The 23,609-nt window shown below is 42.6% G+C and overlaps 2 protein-coding genes across 15 annotated transcripts in view; one reads left to right on the top strand and one right to left on the bottom strand.

Annotated features, from left to right (window-relative positions):
• The window catches only part of tjp1b (tight junction protein 1b), a 53,895-nt gene extending 39,839 nt beyond the window's left edge, over positions 1–14,056 (top strand). For 6 of the 14 annotated variants that reach the window (XM_068603674.1, XM_068603673.1, XM_068603683.1 and 3 more), the window contains 20 exons: positions 291–427; positions 1,076–1,181; positions 1,793–1,943; positions 2,594–2,702; positions 2,793–3,012; positions 3,526–3,710; positions 3,798–3,893; positions 4,010–4,092; positions 4,199–4,409; positions 4,496–4,596; positions 4,694–5,044; positions 5,353–5,568; positions 6,644–7,495; positions 8,078–8,169; positions 8,669–8,884; positions 8,984–9,120; positions 9,208–9,679; positions 9,868–10,085; positions 10,675–10,818; positions 12,303–14,056. In XM_068603674.1, the coding sequence (XP_068459775.1) occupies positions 291–427; positions 1,076–1,181; positions 1,793–1,943; positions 2,594–2,702; positions 2,793–3,012; positions 3,526–3,710; positions 3,798–3,893; positions 4,010–4,092; positions 4,199–4,409; positions 4,496–4,596; positions 4,694–5,044; positions 5,353–5,568; positions 6,644–7,495; positions 8,078–8,169; positions 8,669–8,884; positions 8,984–9,120; positions 9,208–9,679; positions 9,868–10,085; positions 10,675–10,818; positions 12,303–12,397 (4,192 nt within the window). In that variant the 3' untranslated portion in view covers positions 12,398–14,056. The remainder of the gene's footprint in view (positions 1–290; positions 428–1,075; positions 1,182–1,792; positions 1,944–2,593; positions 2,703–2,792; positions 3,013–3,525; positions 3,711–3,797; positions 3,894–4,009; positions 4,093–4,198; positions 4,410–4,495; positions 4,597–4,693; positions 5,045–5,352; positions 5,569–6,643; positions 7,496–8,077; positions 8,170–8,668; positions 8,885–8,983; positions 9,121–9,207; positions 9,680–9,867; positions 10,086–10,674; positions 10,819–12,302) is intronic. The other 8 variants (XM_068603676.1, XM_068603675.1, XM_068603687.1 and 5 more) reach the window with 7 other exon arrangements.
• A 1,472-nt stretch (positions 14,057–15,528) lies between these two features.
• Positions 15,529–21,610, bottom strand: zgc:101540 (hsFATP2a_ACSVL_like domain-containing protein). Its single transcript, XM_068603786.1, has 10 exons — positions 21,078–21,610; positions 19,695–19,904; positions 19,087–19,245; positions 18,864–18,988; positions 18,571–18,765; positions 17,872–17,962; positions 17,407–17,605; positions 17,122–17,219; positions 16,871–17,001; positions 15,529–16,516 (listed from the first exon to the last, which is right to left on the bottom strand). Exons 1-10 carry the CDS (start codon positions 21,553–21,555, stop codon positions 16,340–16,342), a joined length of 1,863 nt encoding a protein of 620 aa, XP_068459887.1. The 5' UTR covers positions 21,556–21,610; the 3' UTR covers positions 15,529–16,339.
• Positions 21,611–23,609: the final 1,999 nt, after the last annotated feature.

Raw genomic sequence — 23,609 nt, 5'->3', positions numbered from 1 at the left:
TAGTGACCTTCAAGACTATGATGCAGCCTCAGAGCCATTCTTTCCCCCTGTTTTTCATTTCTCAGCCAGTGCGTGCCCACCGCTGTCAGGAGCCAATTCTGTACAGTCTAGGTTTGATGTTGAGTGTTGTAAGGCCTTGGTATTGTTACGTGTATTCAAGATGTAGCCTTAAAGCTCTTCTATTGCCTCCGGGCTCTACATCTCCAGAATACACTATTTATAATCTCACGCATTCCTTTGCTTAAACCAAATTGTGCAAAAAAATATGTATTTCTTTTTTTTTTTTTTAGCAGTCACAGAAGTCGTGACGATGAACGGATCTCAAAACCGTCTTCAACTCCAGTGAAGCTACCAGAGGAGGTTCCTCTTCCCAAACCGAAAGAGTCGGCTGTTGCTCGAGAGGAGAAACCGCTCCCACCACTCCCAGGTCAGTAATAAAACAATTGGCTATTAAACCTGATTATCATGTGTACATGTAAGACAAGTGATTTGGAAATCAGAAGTTAACACATGGACATGGAAGTACACCCATTATTCGTAATCTTGAACCTGTAAGCAAATGCTACATGTGGGTTTCCCCATCCATCATAGGCAGTCATTTAATGGTTTTATTAAATGATTTCATGATAGTAAAATGAAATCTTATTTGAACTAGTCATTTTTGTCCTTTTTAAAAAAAATAACTAAAGGAAAAAGAAGTTAGATCCAGACGCCTGCTGAGCCTGGCTGAGTTCGCCTGGAGCCAAATGAAAATAAACCGTATGAGTTGATCGAGTCTGACGTTCCTCCCCAGCCTGCAGCACTCTGCTGACTTTCTGTTTGACCTCTCTGCTCAGGACACTATGTGCCTTGAGTGTGTGTTTGTGCAAGCGTCTGTAATGACACTTTGCCAGTGTGTGGTTTTGAACAGTTGTGTTTTTAATTTTTGTAATTGTATTTTGACACATTTATCTTTGGTATTGTTATGTTTTAAATGTGTTTGCGGAAGTATTTCTTTGTTTTAAAACCTGTTCAGTGCAGTTTTACATCTTTATGCATGTCTGCATTAATAACTTGTGGTTGTGTTTTGGTTCAGAGCCCAAGCCGGTGTATGCTCAGCCTGGACAGCCAGATGTAGACCTGCCAGTCAGTCCTTCTGATGCCCCTGTGCCAAGTGCTGCCCATGACGATAGCATCCTACGGTAATATTAACAGTGAACAATATCACACCATCAAAAATATATTAAAGTCCTATTAAAATCTGCAAAAGAAAAAATGACCTTTTGTGAGCACCTCACTCTAAAAGTCTCAGTTCACTTTAATAAAAAGTGAAGGCAAGAGTGAAGAATTTTAATTTGACATAACGGCACATCTTGGAGTAGCAGATGACAGTTTTTCAAAATGTTATCTATTCAAAGCTTTTTGGCTGCAACATAGTGTAGATGTCAAATGTGTCTTTCTGAACACACTTGTTTGTTGGCAAATTTAAAATGCAGTTTTTGAATACAACTGGATGCACAACTGTCAGTGTTTGTGCGTCAGATAGTTTACTGTGGTTATTTTTCTCTTTAGCAAAATTATTTAAATGTATTCAAATGTTCTCTATCACTGCCTTTTTCTCTTTCTACAGAATATTTTACGTCTTTTCTTTTATAAGCTCTGTAAAAGGTCTCAGCAAAAAAGAAAACCTGGCTTGCATCCAGGAGTCACTCAACTATTCGTAAATTTAAGTTTGCTCTGGAAAGATGGAAATTCCATTAAATGGTGTCATGTCAAAGAAAGTCATCCTAACAATAGTCTTTCCCATCCGCAGGCCAAGCATGAAGCTGGTAAAGTTCAGGAAGGGGGAGAGTGTGGGGCTGCGGCTGGCTGGGGGGAACGACGTGGGCATCTTTGTAGCCGGAGTGCTTGAGGATAGCCCAGCTTCTAAGGAGGGCTTGGAAGAGGGCGACCAAATTCTCAGGGTGAGACACTTTATTTTGTAACACAGCAAGTGTGTAACCAGACTGCTAGAAATCAAGTGGTTCTTTTTCATCTTTGTAAAAAAGTTGTTGAAAAAATTGAGTTTGCAAAAAGTTACACGTCCAAAAATTAGAACTGTTATTTTATGTAACAATATTTTTTTCTTCTTTTAACAATGAGTACCTGATGGTGTCGGTAAACGGCTATGTTTAATGGGCAATGCGTCTTCAAGCCTGTTCCTTTTCATATTCATGGTTTGACACACTGGCTGCTCCAAAATTCTTGTACCTCCATGCTGGTCTCTTAGCAATGGCCCGAGGGAGCTCACACAAAAAAAAAACTGTTTCCACGAGCTGTGTTTGTCCCTTTTTCCTCAAAGCCATATATCTCCCTGTTTGTACCTCCTTTCTTCTTTCTTTAAGTAGAAAGAGGAATGGCTCACGTTCTTTTAGTGCAGTAAAATCTTTAGCTGCTCTGGCAATACCATGAACAGCAAAAGCTATGTAAACCTTTTAACTAGAGATTTACACCTCCTCTCACGCACGCTTTGAACAATGAAGCTTACTTCTTTACTCAAACTTTAAAGTACTAGACAACAGTGATGTCACTTTGTGGTAAGCATAAAGCAGTAATCTCTGTTTCCAAATTCCAGGTAAATAATGTAGATTTTGCAAACATAATCCGAGAGGAGGCGGTGCTGTTTCTCCTTGACCTTCCTAAAGGTGAAGAGGTCACCATTCTGGCCCAGAAGAAGAAAGATGGTAAGTGAAGTGAGTAAGGAGATGAAATGAGAGGTTAATTTCTATTGCTCACAACAGCCCAATGTTTCTGACTCGCTCTCTCCTGCGCAGTGTATCGGCGGATTGTGGAGTCGGATGTTGGGGACTCCTTCTACATCCGGACACACTTTGAATATGAGAAGGAATCTCCGTATGGGTTAAGCTTTAACAAGGGGGAGGTGTTCCGCGTGGTGGACACCCTCTACAACGGGAAGCTGGGCTCCTGGCTGGCTATTCGCATCGGCAAGAATCACCAAGAGGTGGAGAGGGGCATCATCCCTAACAAAAACAGGTGACCTGAGAGACATATAATTGTAATAATAATACACTTTATTTATGGAGCACTTCTCATACAAGAGATGTGGTTTAAAGGACTTTACAAAAAACATTTAAACAAGGGCATATGGACAATATTATTTAAAAATAAAATATAGTAGATGTTAAATTATAAAAGTTACATTTAAAAAAACAGACCATGAAGAATAATATAAATGTTAAAAAAAAATATGAATGACATTATAAATTACAAATTTGATAACTAGGTTTTCATCTGCAGGTTAAAAAGGTTCCTGTATCTGAGATAACTGACATTATTCAAGCCAAAGCAAAGAGTGACATGCTTGATAAATGTTTGCCACACCAGTTAGTCAGTTCCCCTATTAATACTTAATTTGTTATGATTGTCATTGCCATGTAGTGTCCTTAGGCATTGGCATTGTTTAGTTTATCTGTGCCAAATTTATGACGCCTTCATTAGCTTGTGTTACTTAAGAATTTTCTTTGTTTTTCTGCCATTTGTTAACAGAGCAGAACAGCTGTCCAGCGTACAATACACTCTCCCCAAAACAGCGGGGGGCGATAGGGCGGACTTCTGGAGGTTTCGTGGTCTTCGGAGTTCAAAGAGGAACCTGAGAAAGAGCAGAGAAGATCTCTCTTCCCAGCCGGTCCAGACAAAGTTCCCGGCTTATGAAAGAGTTGTACTGAGAGAGGGTGAGGACTCTGACAATGTCTGCTCGCTTATGGCCTATATTTCTTCAGTCTTTATAAGTCTTTATAAAAAAAAATATTTCTGTGCAGCTGGTTTCCTGAGACCTGTGGTGATATTTGGGCCGATAGCTGATGTTGCTCGAGAAAAACTTTCCAGAGAAGAGACAGATCTTTTTGAGCTTGCAAGTATGTTTGTATACATAATACTGCACATATTTTGTAAATGACAGACATCAACGGACAGTACGACTGTTCGTGCTTCAGATTTTTTTCTGCATAAATACCTTTCACTTGTTTTCCAGAGAGTGAACCGAGAGATGCAGGAACAGACCAGCGTAGTTCAGGAATCATTCGTCTTCACACCATCAAGCAGATTATAGACAGAGTGAGTATGTCTCTTGTATCATATAAACAGTGTTTTAGGTTCTTAGATTTTTTCCTTTACAGATATATTTTTCCTCCCTCCTCTTTACTGCCCTCATCTCATAAAGGACAAACATGCGGTCCTGGACATTACCCCGAACGCTGTGGACAGGTTGAACTACGCTCAGTGGTACCCAATTGTAGTCTTCCTAAATCCTGATACAAAGCAGGGTGTGAAGAACATGAGGACCAGACTGTGTCCAGAGTCCAGGAAGAGCGCCAGGAAGCTCTATGAGAGAGCCATCAAACTGAGGAAGAATAATCATCACCTGTTCACCAGTGAGTGTGCAGGGTGTACATTGTCTCTTTTACATGTTTTATTCTTCTTGAAGTGATAGTGACCAAAAAAAAAAACTCTCTTTAAGCCACCATCAACATGAACAATATGAATGATGGCTGGTACGGCGCTCTGAAAGAAACAATCCAGCAACAGCAGAACCAGTTGGTGTGGGTGTCAGAGGGCAAGGTGAGAGACTCTTGTGTGATTCCTGTTGCCTCAACATTATTCTTTGATTCCTCTTCGTCTCACTGGGTGATTAATTAATACAAATTTCTCTGCTCAGGCGGATGGCACTACAGAGGATGACTTGGACATCCACGACGACCGTCTGTCTTACCTATCTGCGCCAGGAAGTGAATACTCCATGTATAGCACGGACAGCCGCCACACTTCTGACTACGAGGACACGGACACGGAGGGTGGAGCGTATACCGACCAGGAACTGGACGAGACGTTGAACGACGAAGTGGGTCTGCCCACAGAGCCCGCCATCACCCGCTCTTCCGAGCCTGTGCGAGAAGACCCACCTGTAATTCCGGACACACCTGGTTACCCTGGATACCAGCACCCTGTGCAGCCCGACCCAGCCAGTCGCATAGACCCTGCCGGGTTCAAGATGGCCGCTCCGCAACAGGTAAAATTAATATCTGGCTTTGCAGGCTGCACCCGTCAGAGACGGATGATGGCTGAAAGTACTGCCGAGCTGAGGAATAGCTCACTTGTGTTCAGTGTTGTGTCCTTGTCTTTGTTAAGAATAAATGCCCTTTGCTAAGTAATGAACATGTTTTAGAAGCTACTGATATGTTATCTATTCTAACCACATTCTCTGGCTGGCGTAAAACTGATTCAGTGTAAGGAAGAAGATCATGGTCTTGGGTTGAGCTGTACTTTGTGTGCCCTTGGCAGGCTGTTTCATAAATGTCTCTTAACAATACTTCACAGCAAGATGAGACTGCTCTGCCCATGTCCTCGTTGCCTCCGCCGGTGGTAGCGCCCCCTGCTGTTGAGCAGCCTGTACAGCTTGAGGGTATGAACCTAGAGGAGCCGCCTGCAGCAGCCGCAGCTCCTCTGGCTGACTCACTTAGCAGCCCCAGCCCTGCCCCTGAGCTTATTCAGACCCCATCACCACATGAACCCCACCCATCTGGGGAACCAAAGGTACCCGCTGTTTCACCAGCCACTCGGACTGGGCCTGGGCCACAGCCTGCTGTTTTAACTGCCTGTTTTCTCGCACATGCTTTCCACTCGCTCTCTGCATGACATGCCCACACTATGTGACTCACTGAGCCTACTGTGTGCCTCTGGCTCCCAGAAAAAATGTGCGACAGACTCGTCCACATACACCACAGTGGGCTGGGAGACCAGAAGGATTGATGCATCTGAGTCTTTGACCAGGGTGAAGACATCCACAACCAGCCCTAACTGTTGCCTCTTACTTCCTTTGCATGGCTCCTAATGTTTTTTGGGTTCCTTTCAGCTTTAACTCTCTTCTGTAGTTGAACGATAGTAGCACTCGCAGTGGCATCATAGTGGTAGATGTGTCGTCTGTTGTAGTGCCAGTAGCATTAGACGCAAACTGAATGTTGGTTGCATGATGAAAGCTAACCTGCAGACAGTACTCTTGGTGGTGATTCCCATCAAGCAATATCCCACATCTAAATCAAACTTACATCAGCACACTGCATTGTGTCTTCCGTTTAGTAGTTTTGTCCAGAGTAGATGACTAAAAATCAACCTTCTTCCATAGGAAGTACTGTAACTATATTTGCTGTCTACAGGCTACACATCATTTGTTTGAAATGAGGCCTTTCAGAAATGTGCAAATTGCTTGTTAGTTCACTATTTATAAAAAAGGTTTTAATGTATAAAACCCAGTTGTGTCCATATGGATTGTTATCATTCTTGAGAGGCATCTTGTCAAACAGGCATTCAGAACAGTTTTTTTTATAATGGACAAAGGTTTGCTTGTGTAATTGCACTTTGAATTTATTTGTGTTTAATCAAACAAGAGAGGGATATATTTTTTAATGATTTGGTTGATTTTATACATGTTACATTTCTCACGGTTTCAGTTTATGTTCCAGTTTTGAATGAAATCTTGTAATTATTCTCAATCTGGTGTCGGGAAAGCATTTTTCCGTGACTGCTTTCTGTCCTCCAACATGGCAATGGTTAAAAGCTCAAAGTGATGTTGTCGTAATGGATGAATTCATTTAGTGTTGTTTCTTCACAGATGTACAAGAAAGATCTGTACAATATGGAGGACCCTGTGCGAATCAACCATGGCCTGAAGCAGTCTTTGAGCTACTGTCACCAGCCGTTCCAGGACAAACAGCCATACCGCGAATACGACCACCCGCCTTACGGATACGATGGAGGCTACACAGAACCAAAGCCTCACAACACTGACTCTCACCTGCACTACGACAACCGTGTGCCTCATTACAACGAACAGTGGCCCCCCTATGACCAGCAGACCTCGTCCTCCCAGCCCGCAGGGTACCAGCCGAGCCACCAGCAACCCATGGGCTACAACCCCCGGTCGCCCTACGACGACGGACCAGGGAGGGACTACAGCCCCACTCAGCCGCGTTACGATGAGGCCCCTCCATTGGGCTATGATAGCAGGCGACGGCACAGTAAAGCTGGGCCCATTCGTTACGATGAGCCCCCACCCCCGCTCCCAGCTGGCTATGATGCCCGCTCCCCTTACGAGGCAGAACCTCACGGCTTCCCTATTAATTCACCTCGATCGCCAGAGCCCCCAAAGCAGTATTACGGTGACTCTGGTCTGAGGCCCACCTACATTCCTGGGCCTGCAAACCGTGGCTTTAAGCAAGGGATGCATGACCCTATGATGAACTCTGAACCCACAATTCCCCCTTCTAAGCCAGAGACCCTGTCTTCTCCTGGTGAGCCAGCGATCTCTCCAGGCTCTAAACCCCTCCCTCCACCGCCCCGGGAAGACCTGGACGACGACCCGGCCATGAAACCACAGTCGGTGCTCAACAGAGTGAAGATGTTTGAGAATAAACGATCTGTTTCTGTGGACAGAGCCAAAGAAGGAGGAGAATCAGCTCTCAGGGTAAGTTCCTCACAGATCTGTGAAGCTGTCACCTCAATGGGTCAAACACATGTCATACCCGTATGCTACAAATTAATGTGAACACTGTGTAACTCCACATTTGAATCTCTAAAAAAACCTCATCACAGTTACAAACATTGATAACAAAGAAAGATTCTAGAGTTAGAGAACTATCCAAATAGAAAATTGAAGCCAAGTCGTTACACTCCCAAAGAGGGAGATAACTAGGATCATATTGTTACTCAAAATGTAAACAACATTATTGCCTGGTACAAGGTGGGTCATGTTAGGCTACATTTCAGGTGGGAGCTTTTTTTTAGCTATTAAAGAGGTTTAAGAATTAGTACTTGATATGCAAGTATTTGAAAGCAGCACAAGCTAACCAAAAATGCTCCACAGAGGCCAAATTATCTTTTCCTGAACTGAAGTAAAAAAAACTGCAGAATAGACGGGCTTCAAACTGCAAGCTTGTTTTTGTGAAAATACCGTCTGTTTTGTAATCCTCTGGCTTGTGAGCTGTCAGGCACAGATATCCATGTGTGTGCAATCCGCTAATTTGACATCTTCCCTTTTGCGTTTCAGCCTGCAGATGTTCCTAAACCTGTGATTGCACCTGGCCCAGTCCTCAAAGCCAATTCCCTCAGCAACCTGGAGCAGGAGAAATCCAGCTATAGGTATGTAGTCCTCACAGAACCCCAGCCTGCGAAGTAGGTGTGCGAAGGACAACTCTGAGACCCTTGCAAAGGCATCTTTGAATTTATAAAAGGTTGTTTGAGCTCCACCTGGTGGACACAGTTTAGCAAGTCAGACTCTAAAGTGGTGTGCAAAGACAGGAAAGGCAGTGTCTTTCTCCCAAGACGACCAATTCTGCCTGTTTTACAGGGTTCATTAGAATGTCATTGCTTCCTGCTTTGAGAAGGTCAGCACCAGTATCTTTGCTGTCCTAAGCTGTTCACAGGCCCCCTCTGGCAGGTCCAGATTGTTTTCAAACCTGCTTATTAATTTAATTATATCTACAAATGAACATGTGTTACTGACATCAAGGCTCTAATGACAGTCAGGATGTTTTCCATCCAAGCGTCATCCAGCGGGCTTTAGACCAATTCAACTGTCTTTCCCTGCAGTTAAAGTCTCTGCAGCTGTTTTACTTGTTTCTTTTTGCTTCCCCTGCAGGGCCCCTGAGCCACAGAAGCCTCATACTAAACCCCTGGATGATGTAATGCGTTCAAACCACTATGACCCAGATGAGGATGAGGAGTACTACAGAAAGCAGTTGTCCTACTTTGATCGCCGTAGCTTTGACAGCAAGGCCATGGGCCAACCTAGTCCTGGCATCAACCGCTTCCACGATCTGCCCAAACCAGCTCAGCTGTCCTACCCATACAACAGGTAGATACACCTCATGCCAGCACTGTTGGCTGATTGACAAAACTCCACAAGCTGCAGAATCTCAATTGTTTTGTTAACTGTATTGTTTGTGTGCTGCAGAGTTGAGTCAGTAGAGAAGGTGAGTCCGGTGGAGAAAAGATATGAACCCTTGCCCCAAATCAGCCCATCATCACAGTACGGGCCCCCAGCGTCCAACATCCCACCCAACACACTGCTCAAGCTCAGCCCCAATGACGGTAAGCTCTCTCTTCTAAAGTGCAACATTGTGACGGTTTGACCAAGACTGTGTGTAAGTGATTGTATCTTCCTTCAACCATTTTCAGGGAACTCCATACCCGAGCTATTGAGTTCACCCAATCCTAAACCTGAGCTGCCAGCTCTCAGGCCGGCCAGCAGAGATGAACCCGCTCCTGCTGGCTACCTGCCCCCGAGGGGCCTCCCCGACAAATCCCCAGTCAATGGCACTGATACGGCACCCCCAAAGACGCTGGGTGCTCCCGCTCCAGCGAGCTATAACCGCTACGTGCCCAAGCCGTACACCAGCTCAGCCCGGCCCTTTGAGCGCAAGTTTGAAAGCCCCAAGTTCAACCACAACCTGCTGCCCAACGACACACAGGTGAAGACGGACCTCCTCAGTAAACCCAGTGTGGTGAACAACAGCAGTGGGAAGCCTACACTGTCACCACAGCCCCATGACCACGACAGTGGTCTGGACACCTTCACACGCACTATGGACAACAGGCCCAAATACCAGCACAATAACATCAACGCCATTCCCAAGGCCATCCCCGTAAGGTGAGAAGCTCATGCATTTCTCGTTGAACAGCAGCAGGATGTTCTCTGAGGGTAATTACCGAGCTGCTGAAAGACAAAAAGAGACTTGTTTGTTCACAGGGGGTTTGTTCTTGTGTCCTCTGCTGTGCAACTTTCTACACCTCCACTGTTTTGACTGATGATGATAACTTTTGTGCTTCGTCCCTCAGCCCCAGCACGCTGGATGATGACGACGAGGACGAAGGACACACGGTGGTGGCCACTGCCCGGGGGATCTTCAACTGCAACGGAGGGGTCCTGAGCTCCATCGAGACGGGCGTCAGCATCATCATCCCCCAGGGTGCCATCCCTGAGAGCGTGGAGCAGGAGATTTACTTCAAGGTGTGCCGGGACAACAGCATCCTGCCACCCCTCGACAAGGAGAAAGGTCAGTCCTTTCTAAATGTCAAGGAACATACTAAACTACGCTCAGGGAAAAAGAAACACTTGAAGTTGTACAATAGCCACAGTAAACAACGGAGTTTGAGACTTTTCAGTCTTAAAACCAATGCATGATTTTAATGCCGACATGAACGTATTTTAATTAAGTGCTACTTCAGGATTGTTTTAGCAGTAACTTTTATTAGATAATTGTACATTTGATTCCTGCGTCATCTTAGATTGTACACATTCGTAACTGTACAGGTACACAAAACACTCATGAGAATAAGTAGAAGATTTTTTTTTTTAAATACTTGATGTACCGGCAAAACAGAGGTTACACAGTTACAAATTAGCTCTGAAATAAATGAACATCCCAGCAGGTAAATTTAGAGGATGTTTTTTCGATTAACATTAAGCACCGAGGGAGTGTGGTCATTTAATTAATCTGGCAAGTCAGTTAACAGTTAATAATCATTCACCATGAAGGCCTAACTCCATTTTGCCTCTTGATTGGGTAATGAATAATCCGGTGTGCTGATTAATTCCTGCCGGTTTAAGTTGTGGAATTTAAATCTTGTTGTGTGTCCGTGCAGGAGAAACGCTGCTAAGTCCGCTGGTGATGTGTGGCCCACATGGACTCAAGTTCCTGAAGCCGGTGGAGCTGCGCTTACCTCACTGTGCGTCTATGACCCCTGATGGTTGGTCTTTTGCTCTAAAATCCTCCGACTCCTCGTCGGGTACGCTGTCCTCTGTCCTTTTGGGGTCTTTGGGCTGGCTTTTTAGGAGATGTTTTTGGTGTCTGACTCATTTAAAATATGTCCTCTGTTTTCCATATTCCCCTTATTTCTTCTTCATGCCTGTGCTGTTTGGAGATTTACTTGGTTCGCTTTAATATGAACTGAGTAGTCTTGATCATTCAAATCTAAGGCTTCCAGAGTATAACAACAACAAAATACTCCAGTGCCACGAGACTAAACCATTTAGTTGATTGAATAGAGTCTCGTCAGTCCCAGAAATTGAAGCAACCATTTTTATAATTAAGATGGTTTTTTTTAAAGCAAAAATGCCAAATGTTATGAGTTCAGTTTCTCATGAGACAGTAAACCGAATGTCTTTGGGTAGTTTGTATGTTGATTGGACAAAACAGGCAAGGACAAACAGTAATGCAGTAATGGACGACAAAACACATTCTAACATCTTTTTTCTATTCCACACATCCTTCTTCCTTCTCAAAACATGGAGCCTACATTACCCACAATGCAGCTCAAATTACTGTTAGCAATCAGTAGCTAAATTAAGCCCAAGCCACCAGTCTAATAAACATAAACAAGACCGTTGCGCCATTTAAGAATATGGCGATGTTTAAATCTGACCTCCTAAAACGGCTTCATATTTCCTTGAGAACCAGCACTGCTGTGTTTTCAGAGGCTGATCACATGCACTTATGTCTCTGGATTATAGTTAATATGGTTGCATCTGAATTAATGCATGAAGTAACTGAGTTAACATTAATTAAATTTGAATGATCAATTAAACATGAACTAATCACACAAACTCATGGTGGGCAACAGGGATTAATTTCCTGCTTTAATGTCTCATTAAATCATCAATTAAGTCTCATTAAATCATCAGTCAGATGTGTTCTCACAGACTTGTTTTATTTATGATGCATCAGAATATTCCCTTTTTGTTTTAGGCATTTTGTTGTGTTTTTGTTGGGGATGCACCGATAACGATATGCTAACCGATACTGACTCCAACAGCTGTTGGGTACCAGTGACTATGGAGCAGATCTATATCATGATATGTTTGTCGTGCATGCATTATATACTGAGATTTTACATCCTGTTTAAGTTTTGGAAAGAAATTCACTGCATTTCAAATGTTCGCAATATTAATTCCTGTTAATATTGAAGATTGTTCAGCAAGTTGCTGGTGCTTTATTTATTGTTTCAATAATAAGAAACAATAGATATCTATGTATGTACTACATTTTGCCTTAAGTCTTGTTAAAGTCAAGCCTGATGCTTTCCACACAAAAAACAACTTTCTCACCAGCTACAAACAAAAATGACTAATTTAATTATTAAGGTTAATTTTTAACAAAGATTGGCTATCACTATCTGGGCAGAAAACATTGGATCGGTGCATCCCATAGTCTGTATTTCAAAGAGGAAGGGCGGGGCTCCAGCAGCTGACATCATGTCTCTCTTTCCTACAGGTGATCCCAAAACCTGGCAGAACAAATCTCTCCCTGGAGACCCAAACTACCTGGTGGGTGCAAACTGTGTGTCTGTGCTCATTGACCACTTCTGAAGAGGGCAACAGCTGGCCTGTTACTGAATGTGATAAACAGGGGACCTCAGTTGCCCCTGCCGGGCTCCCTCCACCATGGCAGGGTGCACGATGCTCGAGGAAGTGTGAACCTGACACTCCCACGTTGTTAACTGTGCCCTAAAAATTAAAAAAAAAGAAAAAAATCGACACACACAAGGAGAGTCGAAGGAGTCCAGCATCCCCAACGCTGTACTCTTGTTCTTTTCCTTCTTTTTTTTCGGTGCTTTCAAGGCTTGCAAAAAATAAAGTATAAAACAAGTTATTCAAACAAAGGAACTGAAGTTGGAATGCATGACCAGTGCCACAGACTGAATAATCTCATTTTGACTTTTTTAGCTAATTTTGTAAAAGGTCAGAGCGGTGCAGAAAAAAAGGAGAATTTTGGAAACTCATTTAATATTGCAACGGGATTTTTGCGTACTGTAAAAAAAAAAGAAAAAAGAAGAAAAACTCACAAACAGCAAAGTTGGTATATGCAAAACTTTTGTTTGTGAGTTCTGTGGTCATGCGTTTCACTCGTGAAAGATCTCTGAGGACTTGAGAAATGCTGATCCCGATTCATGAAGGAAGACGTAGGCATCATAAAGATGATGTATAAAAAAAGAATGAAGATTAAGTATTAGTATCAGATGCCCATTTGTTCTGACGGGGCTCTCTCTGTTTAGAACTGATGTTTTGTAGCAATGTTTTACCGTAGATAAATATACTGACTTGATTTTACAAACTCCTGCTGTCTAGAGATCTATGCATGTGCTATGACTCAGGTCCAGAAGCCTGCTACTACTAAGTTCAACACATGAAAATCCCATCGTACACTGCAAGCAGTGATGCCTTATCTGCATATTAACTTTTCAGTGAAACTTTAAAACATCGGTTTCTTCAGTTATAGCGATCACTACGGAAGAAAAAGTTGTCTCTGCATTTTCTCATGAACGGTGAACTTGGATTTAGCACACGAGAATAATTGAGGCTGATGAAAAGGTATGCTTTCTTTTACTGCTATGCATATGAAGTTTGAGGAAATACAAAAAGCTAGAAGATGATAAATTGTTGCTGTACATATTGCTAGTATATGGCCTTGGTTCTCTGTAAATGAACTTTTGTACATCTTTGTTATTTTGTATAAAAGAGAAAACATTTGTTAAAAAGAGAAAGCGGTTACATTGGTTATGTTTGTATTCTGGTTATACCCCTGAGCCTTGGAACTGACATAAGCAGTAATAAGTCTGACTTTTCTACCAACATATACACACACTACTTAAGGCATTTTTAACAGTCAGAAAACTTTTTATTCTTATTTACAAACTAGAGAAGTGCTTGGTTTAAATGATTTTAAAAGATGTACCTGAGGGGGTCTGCTGTGAAGAGTGGTCCCTTCCTTTATTTGTGATACTGGATGCTGTATTGTGTGCCCTGAAATGTATTTTTGTACTAATAGACAATTTATTATGGCACATCGGTACTATTTTCTTTTGATATGATAACACTGCTTCAACACAACACTAGTTTATTTTCCCGTGTGGCTGACATTTTTATTTATTTTATGTTTCTTTGGTTCAACGTCTTTCTTTTTTTCTCATTTGCGTCACATTTCTAAGTATACCACTGTATTAATAAATAAATTCATTTTTAAAGTAACCGCTGCTTGTATTAGTTTGTGTCCATCTAAACTTCCAGATGTTTTACACATCGACACACCCAGGACGTCTTTCTGCCAAACGCTCAAAAGATTCCTCTGAGGAACGCCTTGAGAGAATTTCTTCATATTTGGCACAAACGTCTACTTGGACTCGAGGTTAAAACATTGAATATTTTAGGTCAAAGATCAAGGTGATGGTTACCTCACACGGCCTTCTCTTGAACACATATTGCAGGAACACTGAATGAATTTCTTGAAATGTGATTTGAATTTTTTGTATCACATACGTTTTCTTATTTTACTGGTTTAGCATACTAAAGGGTTTTATATTTCAAAGCCCAGCTCTACTTCAATTGTTGTACATGTTACGACCCTCCCACTGTCTTGAAGGCGGTCCTGGCCGACCTCAGCAGGTACTTGGCTGAGAGAGAGAAGGTCGTCCGCTTGACGAAGCTCACCTGGGCCGTCCAGAATATAACAGCTGGTCCACATGCTCTCTCTTCCTCCAGCTGACATCCACCCTGCAGGTCCTTCTTTTGGGTTTGCACCTTCAACATCTGCTTTGCTTTCATCACTGACTTTGGAGATCCCCTGTTTGTTTTGTGCATTCAACAGTTTAATTAATAGTTTGGTTTTTGCATGGTCTCCCTCCTCGACACAGTCCCTGCGCCAGTTTGATATAAGACATCCAGTACTATGTCATGAGATTTTAATGGTATACTGTATTATGACATGGTAAGACCTTTTTTAAGGGGAAACTGTACTATACTTTTGTTTTGAGAGATACCATACAATTACTTTTCTCATACACTTGCAACTGAATGTATGAAGTTTCTCTGCTTCTAATCTGTCTGATAGTGTTGCAACCCAAAACTTCAGATATATATATATCTATTAATCTATATAAAATTCATAGTAAAACAATAACAAATAAACCCACATTTGAGTCAGAGGTGAGAGCCACTAAAGTTCAACTCCAGACATCAGAAATGGTTTCACTTTAATATGAAATCAGCTGATTTAAAACATTTTTAAAAAAAATCCATGTTTGTCACAAGACAAAGTGTGTGTAATGATGTATGTCAAAGGTCGTGTTGATCAATCAGCTCAGCAGAGCCAGAACGCTGCTCTGTCCACAGATTAACAGAGAACTGAGAGCAACTAAAGACTAAAACCCTTCCTCAACGTCGTTACACGCTCTCGTCTAACCCGACATGTTAGATGTTAGCACACGTGTTGATTTACTAAATACTGGCTGTACAGAATAGTACAAAGGTTCACTGATAAGCCCTCAAGAGATTGTGACAATGTGTGACATAGGTAGGTCATAAAGGTTCAATATCCAAATTGTATGTACCACGGTGTAATATTGGAGTGATTTTCAGTCTAATGCAAACAAAATAAAACTTTAAATGCAACCATTTATCCGGCCAATCATACAAGAGGAGCCTGGGGGGAAAAAAAGTCAACCAGTTTAATTATTAAAAGTACAACAGTGGCTGTAAGACATACTTGTGGCAGCATTAAGCAATACATTTAAAAAACTGGAGAAATGCACAGTAGTTGTGTTAATATAAAAAGTAGTCTTTCAACCCTCCTTATCTTTGTGGTTAATTCCAATGGTTAAAGTCGCTAAACGACAGCTTGACATCAACGTTTTTGCTCATTTTGAATGCTCTCTTATTTAAAAGTTGTAAAATTAGCATATGTTTTCGTGTCCTTCACATATTTTGTATGGGTCAGTGCTCCCCAGTGGTGTGAAAACGCATAAAAAAGACATTGTTTATCCTGATATTAATATGCAATGTTTCAATATTTAGTCGCCTAGCCTGCCAAAGCACAGCCCTGTAGTGCGAGAACCCCCGATGCATCCCATGTTGTGCCAGTGAGGTGGAGTCACAGCTCTCTGACAGTGAAAGTCTACGTCTCTGCTGTTTTCAGGATAAAAGCGTCAGCTAAATGAAATGCAATGTAATGACCCTGATTATGAGTCTCCTCTGATGAGATTAGGAACATGGAGGTCGCCTCTCCAACACCTGATACATAAACTACCTGATACATAAAAGTTGTGAAATGCATTTTATTGCAACCATTTTCTAAGGGTTTGAATTGCTGCAGTCAAATTGAGCCCAGCGGGTACAAAATAACAGGAGGGTGAAATCATTATGCAAAGTTTCAAAATCAGTCCATCCCTGAGATTAGTCCACTGTTAACAATGTTTAAAAATGAGATGGTACATCTTTGAAAACCAGCGGGGTCGTCTGGTTTGAAGTTTCTCTGTGTTAGAGTTTTATATCCCGACGAGCTATTGCTCTGTAGATGTCTTCAGTTAGGGGAACATACATCCGTTTCTCAGCATCTAAAAAGTATAAAGGATCTTCGATGTGAGCTGGATTGAATCCCTCCTCCACCAACTTCACTTTCTTCATCTTGAATGTTCCCGTCATCTCCAGGCAGGGCTTCAAAAAAATGTACACATATACTTTCTGGTCAATATTTTTGTTGTATTAACAATGTTTAAACTATAATTTTCACAGTCAACAACTCCCCTTTAAACTCAATAGCCAATGTAAGTTTACGACAAAGAACCGTGTCCTCTTTTCAGGCCTTTCGCTGGAGGTCTGTATCTGGAATTTTCCCTCACACGCCTCATACAACGTCCTCCACCTAGCAGGCGGGGCCGCTGGTGTTCTGGCTGAATCCCTTGCTACTGCTTTAAATCCCATAATCCCATATCTAACTATAATCAGATGCCCTCAGGCTGCTGGTGCATGAAATAAGATCAAAAATGCAAAATGATGAGCATTTTGTACCTGAATCCTGATGAATCGAGGTCTTGCGTACGCTGGCAGGTAGTTGACGACCTGCTTGTAAGTGTGCAAACAGTCAAACTCTTCCCCTTCTTTCAGAGTGACAGCTGCCATGCCGATCCGACCCTCGTGACCTAATTCGACAATTACATTGAATACATATCAAAAATATTTTTAGAAAGCAGTGAATACGTACAGCATTTTTTTTTTATTTTGACATTTTAGCATATCATTTCTGACATCAGTGGTTTTACCTTCAACTTTCACACCGTAGACATTTGCTTCAAAAATGCAGTTAGCCATCGTAAGAGCGTCTGCAACCTCCGATGTGGCAACATTTTCTCCTTTCCATCTGCAACAACAAGCGAGCAACAGACACCAAAATAAGAAAACACTTGTGCAACATGTCTTCCCAAACAACTTCCTGACTGGCACCAGATTTAGACAAATAACCTAAATGAATGGAAAACCTTCTTTCCTTTGACAGAATAACTAAAACAACAATTCTCACAGATCAACACAGATGGGTCCATACTTGCCTGAAAGTGTCACCAACTCGATCCTGAAAGTACACAAATTTCATGTCGTCAAACCGAAGTAAATCTCCGCTGTTGAAGTACAGGTCGCCTTTTTTCATCACGTCACGAAGTCTCTTCTTCTCAGTTTGTTGCTGGTTGCCAGCGTAGCCAACAAAGGGCGACCGCTTCGTAACCCGTCCAACCAAAAGTCCCGTCTCGCCTGACAAGAAGACGCATGAAAAATGTCGATCATAGTGTTCACTCGACCCAAGGTGGCGCGTTTCGTCCCACCATTAATCCCAAATCAAATTATGTTAAATTTACGATAAATAATACAGATGAAAGCCTCACATTTGAGAAACTGGAAGCAGTTTTGCGTCATAAAAAGAGCAAAAAAAAGCGACTATCAACATGTGTACTGCTGCTCTTGTGTCAAAGAAAGAAAAATAAGAAAACAAAGGTGTGTTTGCGCCTGTAGTGACTCACCTACGGCGGCCTCGATGCAAAGCCCCTCAGAGTTCCTGACAGGCTCCTCCTTCTCAGTGTCAAACTTTATCAAAGCGTATGGAAAGAAAAACTACACGGAAGACAGTTAGACAAGAAGTGAATTAGTTAGTTAGCACTGGAAACCAAGAATGTGTTGCAATGGTAAAATATAGTATTGTAGTATTGAAGATAGAGTCTAAACTGATTTCAATGTTTCTTAGAGATGGTTGAACCAGGTGGTGTAAGAGGAAGTAGAGTAAAGACCTGTTTTGCTTTCTCATGTATATGATGGGGGTTCGTAAACAGATTGGGGAGGTCGTGAACAGATAGGGGATAGATTTCCCACGGCAAAGGAAAATGTAACTTCTTTTATCTCAAGGACCAAGAGACAAAAGGTCAAGCACATGCCATGACTCAGCGTTTTTCTTTGTATCACCATGGCTTGGGTTGAGACTGTTGTTTCATTGAATCTTGTGTCACAGACTAGCACTGAGTAGCTGCTGCATACTTTTCCTTCTCGCGCGAATAAACAGGCGAAAGGCAAGTTTGATTTAGAGACTCCCTTCCTCCTCAGCAGATCGACAGAGCAAATCTTCCGTTACGGTGCGCTCCAAATGTATTAACAATTCATCCCGCAGCTGGACTCAAGCAGCGCCGCTGACGCGGCGAGTACAAGCAGACGCGACTCCCTCTCCTCACCTTCTGGACAAAATTGACTCGCCCAACTGCCCCGATTTTGGACGTGTAATTGATGAAGCCGATGTTTCCCTCTGTGGCGGCGTACAGCTCTCTCACTTTAATGTCCCCGAAGCGATTCAGAAACTCAGACCAAATGTCTGTTCGGATCCCGTTGCCGATTGCGATCCTCACTTTGTGGTTCTTCTCCCCGTCTTTCTGCAAAAGGTGAGAGATTGACTCAGAGTCACAACAGAGACTTCACCTCTTCCATCAGAACAATACTTTATTAATTCAACTGCCGATTCCTTTTTTACCTTGGGCGTGTTGCAGAGGTAGCGCATCGTTTCACCAATGTACTGCATCACCGTCACATTGTACTTCCTGCAGTCGTCCCAGAACTGAGAGGCAGAGAACTTTCTCCTCAGAACAATGGTTAGACCTGCAATAAACATCCTATTATTCATAGAGTTCATCATCTTATTGTCCTGTACATGTACACAGGATCGTCCTTGACCAGGTGTGTGAATACCACATCACCTCTCTCCATGCCGCCAATCATCCCGATGAGGAAGCCCGCGCTGTGGTAGAGAGGTAGATTGATGTAGAAGATGTCCTCTGATGTGACTCCGCACACCGCCTGGATGAAGGAAGCGGCCCAAATCCTCTCATGGGTGACAACAGCTGCTTTAGGCAAACCTTCCAAAAGATCATCATCATCATCATCATCATCATCATCATCATGTACAGTTAGAATTAGGTGTATGCAGTCTGAAAGGAACCGCCTCACTCGTGCACCATGAGCCAACTCTCTGCGGTCAGATCAGTGACTTTTTGTGGGTTTTAAACAGGAATATGTTCTTTAAAGCTGCCGCGTTCTCGTGTCATTCAGCTCATTGTTTTGCTTTTACTGTATACTTTACACCTCCGGCTCCTGAACCAAACGCCAGACAGACAAACATCGCTAGTTTTTGCTTACGCGAGCAGCGATATCCTGCGTGGAGGGATGTGCAAGCTCTTACTAAAGTTAAAATATTGCTAGCTCACATGCATGAACACTTCACAGACCGATGAGCGTCTGGGGTTTCTGCCCCTGTCGAATAGTTTGAGACGGTCCACTTAGCGTTAGCCGGGTGTTCCCGGTGTACCTGTGGTGCCCGACGTGTAGATGTACAAGGCGGTGCTCCTGATGTTGACGTTGGCTCTGAGGTCCCGGGACAGCGGCAGGTCTGAGGCCTGGGAGATCTTGTCCGACAGAGTGTTGATGCCCTGGATGCTGCAGGTCTCGGACATGAGGTACACGCTGATGCCTTGCTCTCTCAGCGTCGGTAACACCTCCTCCAGAGCGTCCTGCAGCTCTGCAAACAAGAGAGGCACTCAAGCTCTAAGCATTATGTTCAGAGCGTTGTGTTGCGCAATGCAGCACATGTAGGCTTCATGTTACCTCACGTCCCACCAGGACACGAGCTCATGCCACAGGAAACTAAATGTAGGAAACTCTCTGGGGGGGAAACTCAAGCGCCAAATATGGCTGAGTGTAAACAAGTTTAAAAAGAGTACTTCACATTGAGATCAGGGCCGAATGTACAGCACACTGACTGAAACCGTGTGTGTGTGTGTGTGTGTGTGTGTGTGTGTGTGTGTGTGTGTGTGTGTGTGTGTGTGTGTGTGTTTCGTAAAGGTTCACTACTTTAAAGTCACATGGCTATGTTTTTCAAACAAAAGAGAGGTAAAACATTTGAAATAATAGGATTGTGTCACGGTTGCATTAGCTATGAAACACATCTTGGGATTATCCTGTGAAGATTAGGATTAGGCAGTAACTCAATAATATCAGTTGTCGCTTTTCCATGTAACCATACTGTGACAATTCTAAACATACAGTAAACACGTATTTAAGTTGGACTCTTGTTCATTTTGACTAAAACAATCATACACAGCTTTTAATATGTGGTACAAATTAAATTATTGACAGCTGATTAGTACTATCAGAGTTGTTATCTCCACTTATTTTCATTGTGAGGTCCGATAGCTTTAAATAAAGTGTGCCTTTGTGTTGTAATCTAGTAGAGAAGATTAAGTCTGATCTGTTAATTAACTTAAAGTACTTCTTACAGTACTTTCAGTTGATACTGTTAACATGGTGTATATTCATAACATGCAATACATACAGTTGACAATAGTGCTACAGAAAACGTTTCTGGGGCTTAAGAAGTAATGTAGAAGTATTCAGATCCTCAAACAATGTGAAGGTGAAACATTTACGTTCATCAATGCATCTGTGTTAGAGGTCAAAAAGCCCAAATGTTTGGGAACCATCATAACCAGTAGCTGCTCTCAAATATACCTAATGAAAACACGTGCAATATTTCCCTTTCGAAATACAGAATATAAGGGAAATACAAGGAGCTCAAGAAGAACAGTATTCAGTAAATGCACTAGTGAAAGTTGCGCATAGTGTGAATAGTGAGTGTTTGCATGCGTAAAGATGGAGACCCTGACTCGTGTATGAACGTGTTCCCGTCCCTCACCGTGAGAGGCGATGAGCACTTTGGCCCCGCAGCAGGAGAAACAGTGCAGCAGCGACTTGGATCTGATGTTGAAGTTGAGCAGAGCAGCCGGACAGCCCAGCTTGGCCAAACCGAGCCAAATCCACACGAAACTGGGCTCGTTGGCCAGAAACAAGGCGACCGCGTCGCCCTCCTTCAGCCGGGCTTCAGCCTGCAGCGCGCGGGCCACCTTGTTGCTCTGTGTATCCATGTCTCCATAAGTATACTCCCGTCCTTCAAAGTGCAGAAAGACCTTCCCGGGATGCCTCTTCACGGCATCCAAGAAGCAGTCCAAGACGCTGTAGAAAGGTTTGCACGTCTTGTACTTCAGGAGCCTGAAGCCGAGCTTCAGGCTGGCCAGGATGTACGCGCATTCCTCGCCGAAGTAAGGGGAAGCTGTGCCGAGGAGAGCGACGCACAGGAGCGCCAGCCCGGCGAACACGGTGAACCAGAAGTACATGTTGCAGCGCGCACTGTGCAGGCAGCAGGCATCCGTCCCCGAGGAGGCGAGTGAGTGTTATGGAGCTCAGGGAAATTTGTGACAAAGTTCACCCACGCAGCTCTGGGCGGGGCTCCGCTGGGGCCTCGAATGACCCCTCCTCCTCCATTCCTATGTTTGTCTGCTTTCCACACCGGGTGTTTCCTCATCCACTGTGGAGACTCGCACGGGGATCCTCGGGTTGCATAAGCGTGCCGCGTCGCATGTACACGCTGATCGACAGTGAGAACAGAGATGCAATAACCTGACGGACATTGAGAGCAAACTTTGCAATTCACAAAGTGATTTGGGCTCCAGCTGCGACACCTCCAGGGTGAAACAGTTCACTGCGGTTTACGTCCTGCAATTTTTTTTAATTTTTTTTTACAGCATATAAAGTGTCAGCAGTATGTACATTTCAAAGTACTGATAATGTATGTACAGAGTCATGAACCACATAGCTCTGCAAAAGGCAACCCGAATCCCACATACGCAATCTGAGCGGTGGGCGTGCGCTTCAACTGAGCTGCGTTTGTCTGCTGGTTTAGAAGGAGGAGCCACAAGTTACGCACGCGCGCACGTGGCAATGTGTTAAATAACGCAGAAAATGGCAGTTAGCCAATCTCTGCGTGATGTCTTCATATTGTTAGATGTATGTATTATTGATCTGGAGTGGTGTTCGACTTGATCAGTTACAACTTCACATGACTTGAGAATTCGAAGGGAACAACATACAAGTTTAAAGTTTTGACCTGAGAAAATCTTGAAAGAAGACATAAGACAGGTATGCTCACACACAACAAGCGTTTCATTAAGTCTGCTTCTTGGGTCTCGGCTATGTTAAAACATCTATAACCAAGATTTGAAATCAAAATCAAAACATGTGAAAATGATGGATGGTTCCGTTAGGTTGGACATTTTCAATAATAACCATGTTTATGTATTTTACAGCCTCTTTGATGATCAGGTTCCCATCAGTAACGAGTTCTCCTGAAGCGTGAACGACCCAACCTCATTCCCCATGTGTGTCCTCCATGCTGCTGATGAACATATTCAACATATTCAACTTTGCGAATATATTCGCAAAGTTGAATATATTGGCCAAAGTTTATGACGGGGCCAATGATCGATGAAGTGTAAACACCACTGAGGAACTGGGGCCAGTGCCATGTTACCCATGTTTACGAGTATCGTTTAACTTCAAAACACGAGTGACTCTTGGCAAACGATGCGTCTGGTTAATGGTCAATGTATGCAAACCTTTGATCTGCAAACATGAGCAAACAGTGTTTATAGATTACTACTGACCCGCAAGTTATGGTTCAAGTTCAACTGCAAATATCTACTAATTACTGTAATGTACCTAATTTATTCTACAAGGGGGAAATCAATGTAATTATACGTAAGGAGAGTACAAATATGATGCAATCATACGTTTCTACTGTCTCTGAGCCACCTGAACACTCCGTTAAACATTTATATTATATAATATATGAAACAGAGGCTGCCATAAGAAGGCTGCATGAAGCCTAGAAAACGGCTCATTCTAAAGAAACAATTTTAAGGTTATACACGAAGCCAAAAACTAACTTTAATACTACATTACATTTCTAAGAGCTAAATGCTTTACATTACTTAACAAGTAAATCATTTCTAAGAGATGACCTTTAAATGATCTTGAACGCTGGCTGAGATCTTTAGTGAAGAACAATATGCTGCTCGTTGAGGTTTTGTTATTGCATAGGAAATATCTTTGAATATTTCATGACATTATGAAAAGCATTTTTTAATAAAATTTCCTTTATAATCTTATATTTTATAGACCAAAGGATTTATTTAGAAAATAACTTGCAGATTTATCAATAATTAAAAACAAGTGTCAGTTAGTTGCAGCCCTATTTGACCCCACTAGTTATTCTCATTTTGTAGCAGTAGAAGTAATCTCTGATATAAAATACTTCAAAAGGCTCCACTCTCACGACAAATGAAATATTCTCTCTCAATATGCAATAAAATGATAAGATTTATTAAAACAA

This window comes from Clinocottus analis, unplaced genomic scaffold (genome assembly GCF_023055335.1).
Source record: "Clinocottus analis isolate CAN_PGR_092001 unplaced genomic scaffold, fCliAna1.0.p SCAF_6, whole genome shotgun sequence".
Taxonomy (NCBI): Eukaryota; Metazoa; Chordata; class Actinopteri; order Perciformes; family Cottidae; genus Clinocottus; species Clinocottus analis.
The sequence above is the reverse complement of the archived record's forward strand: the minus strand, read 5'-3'. Positions and strand labels throughout refer to the sequence as shown.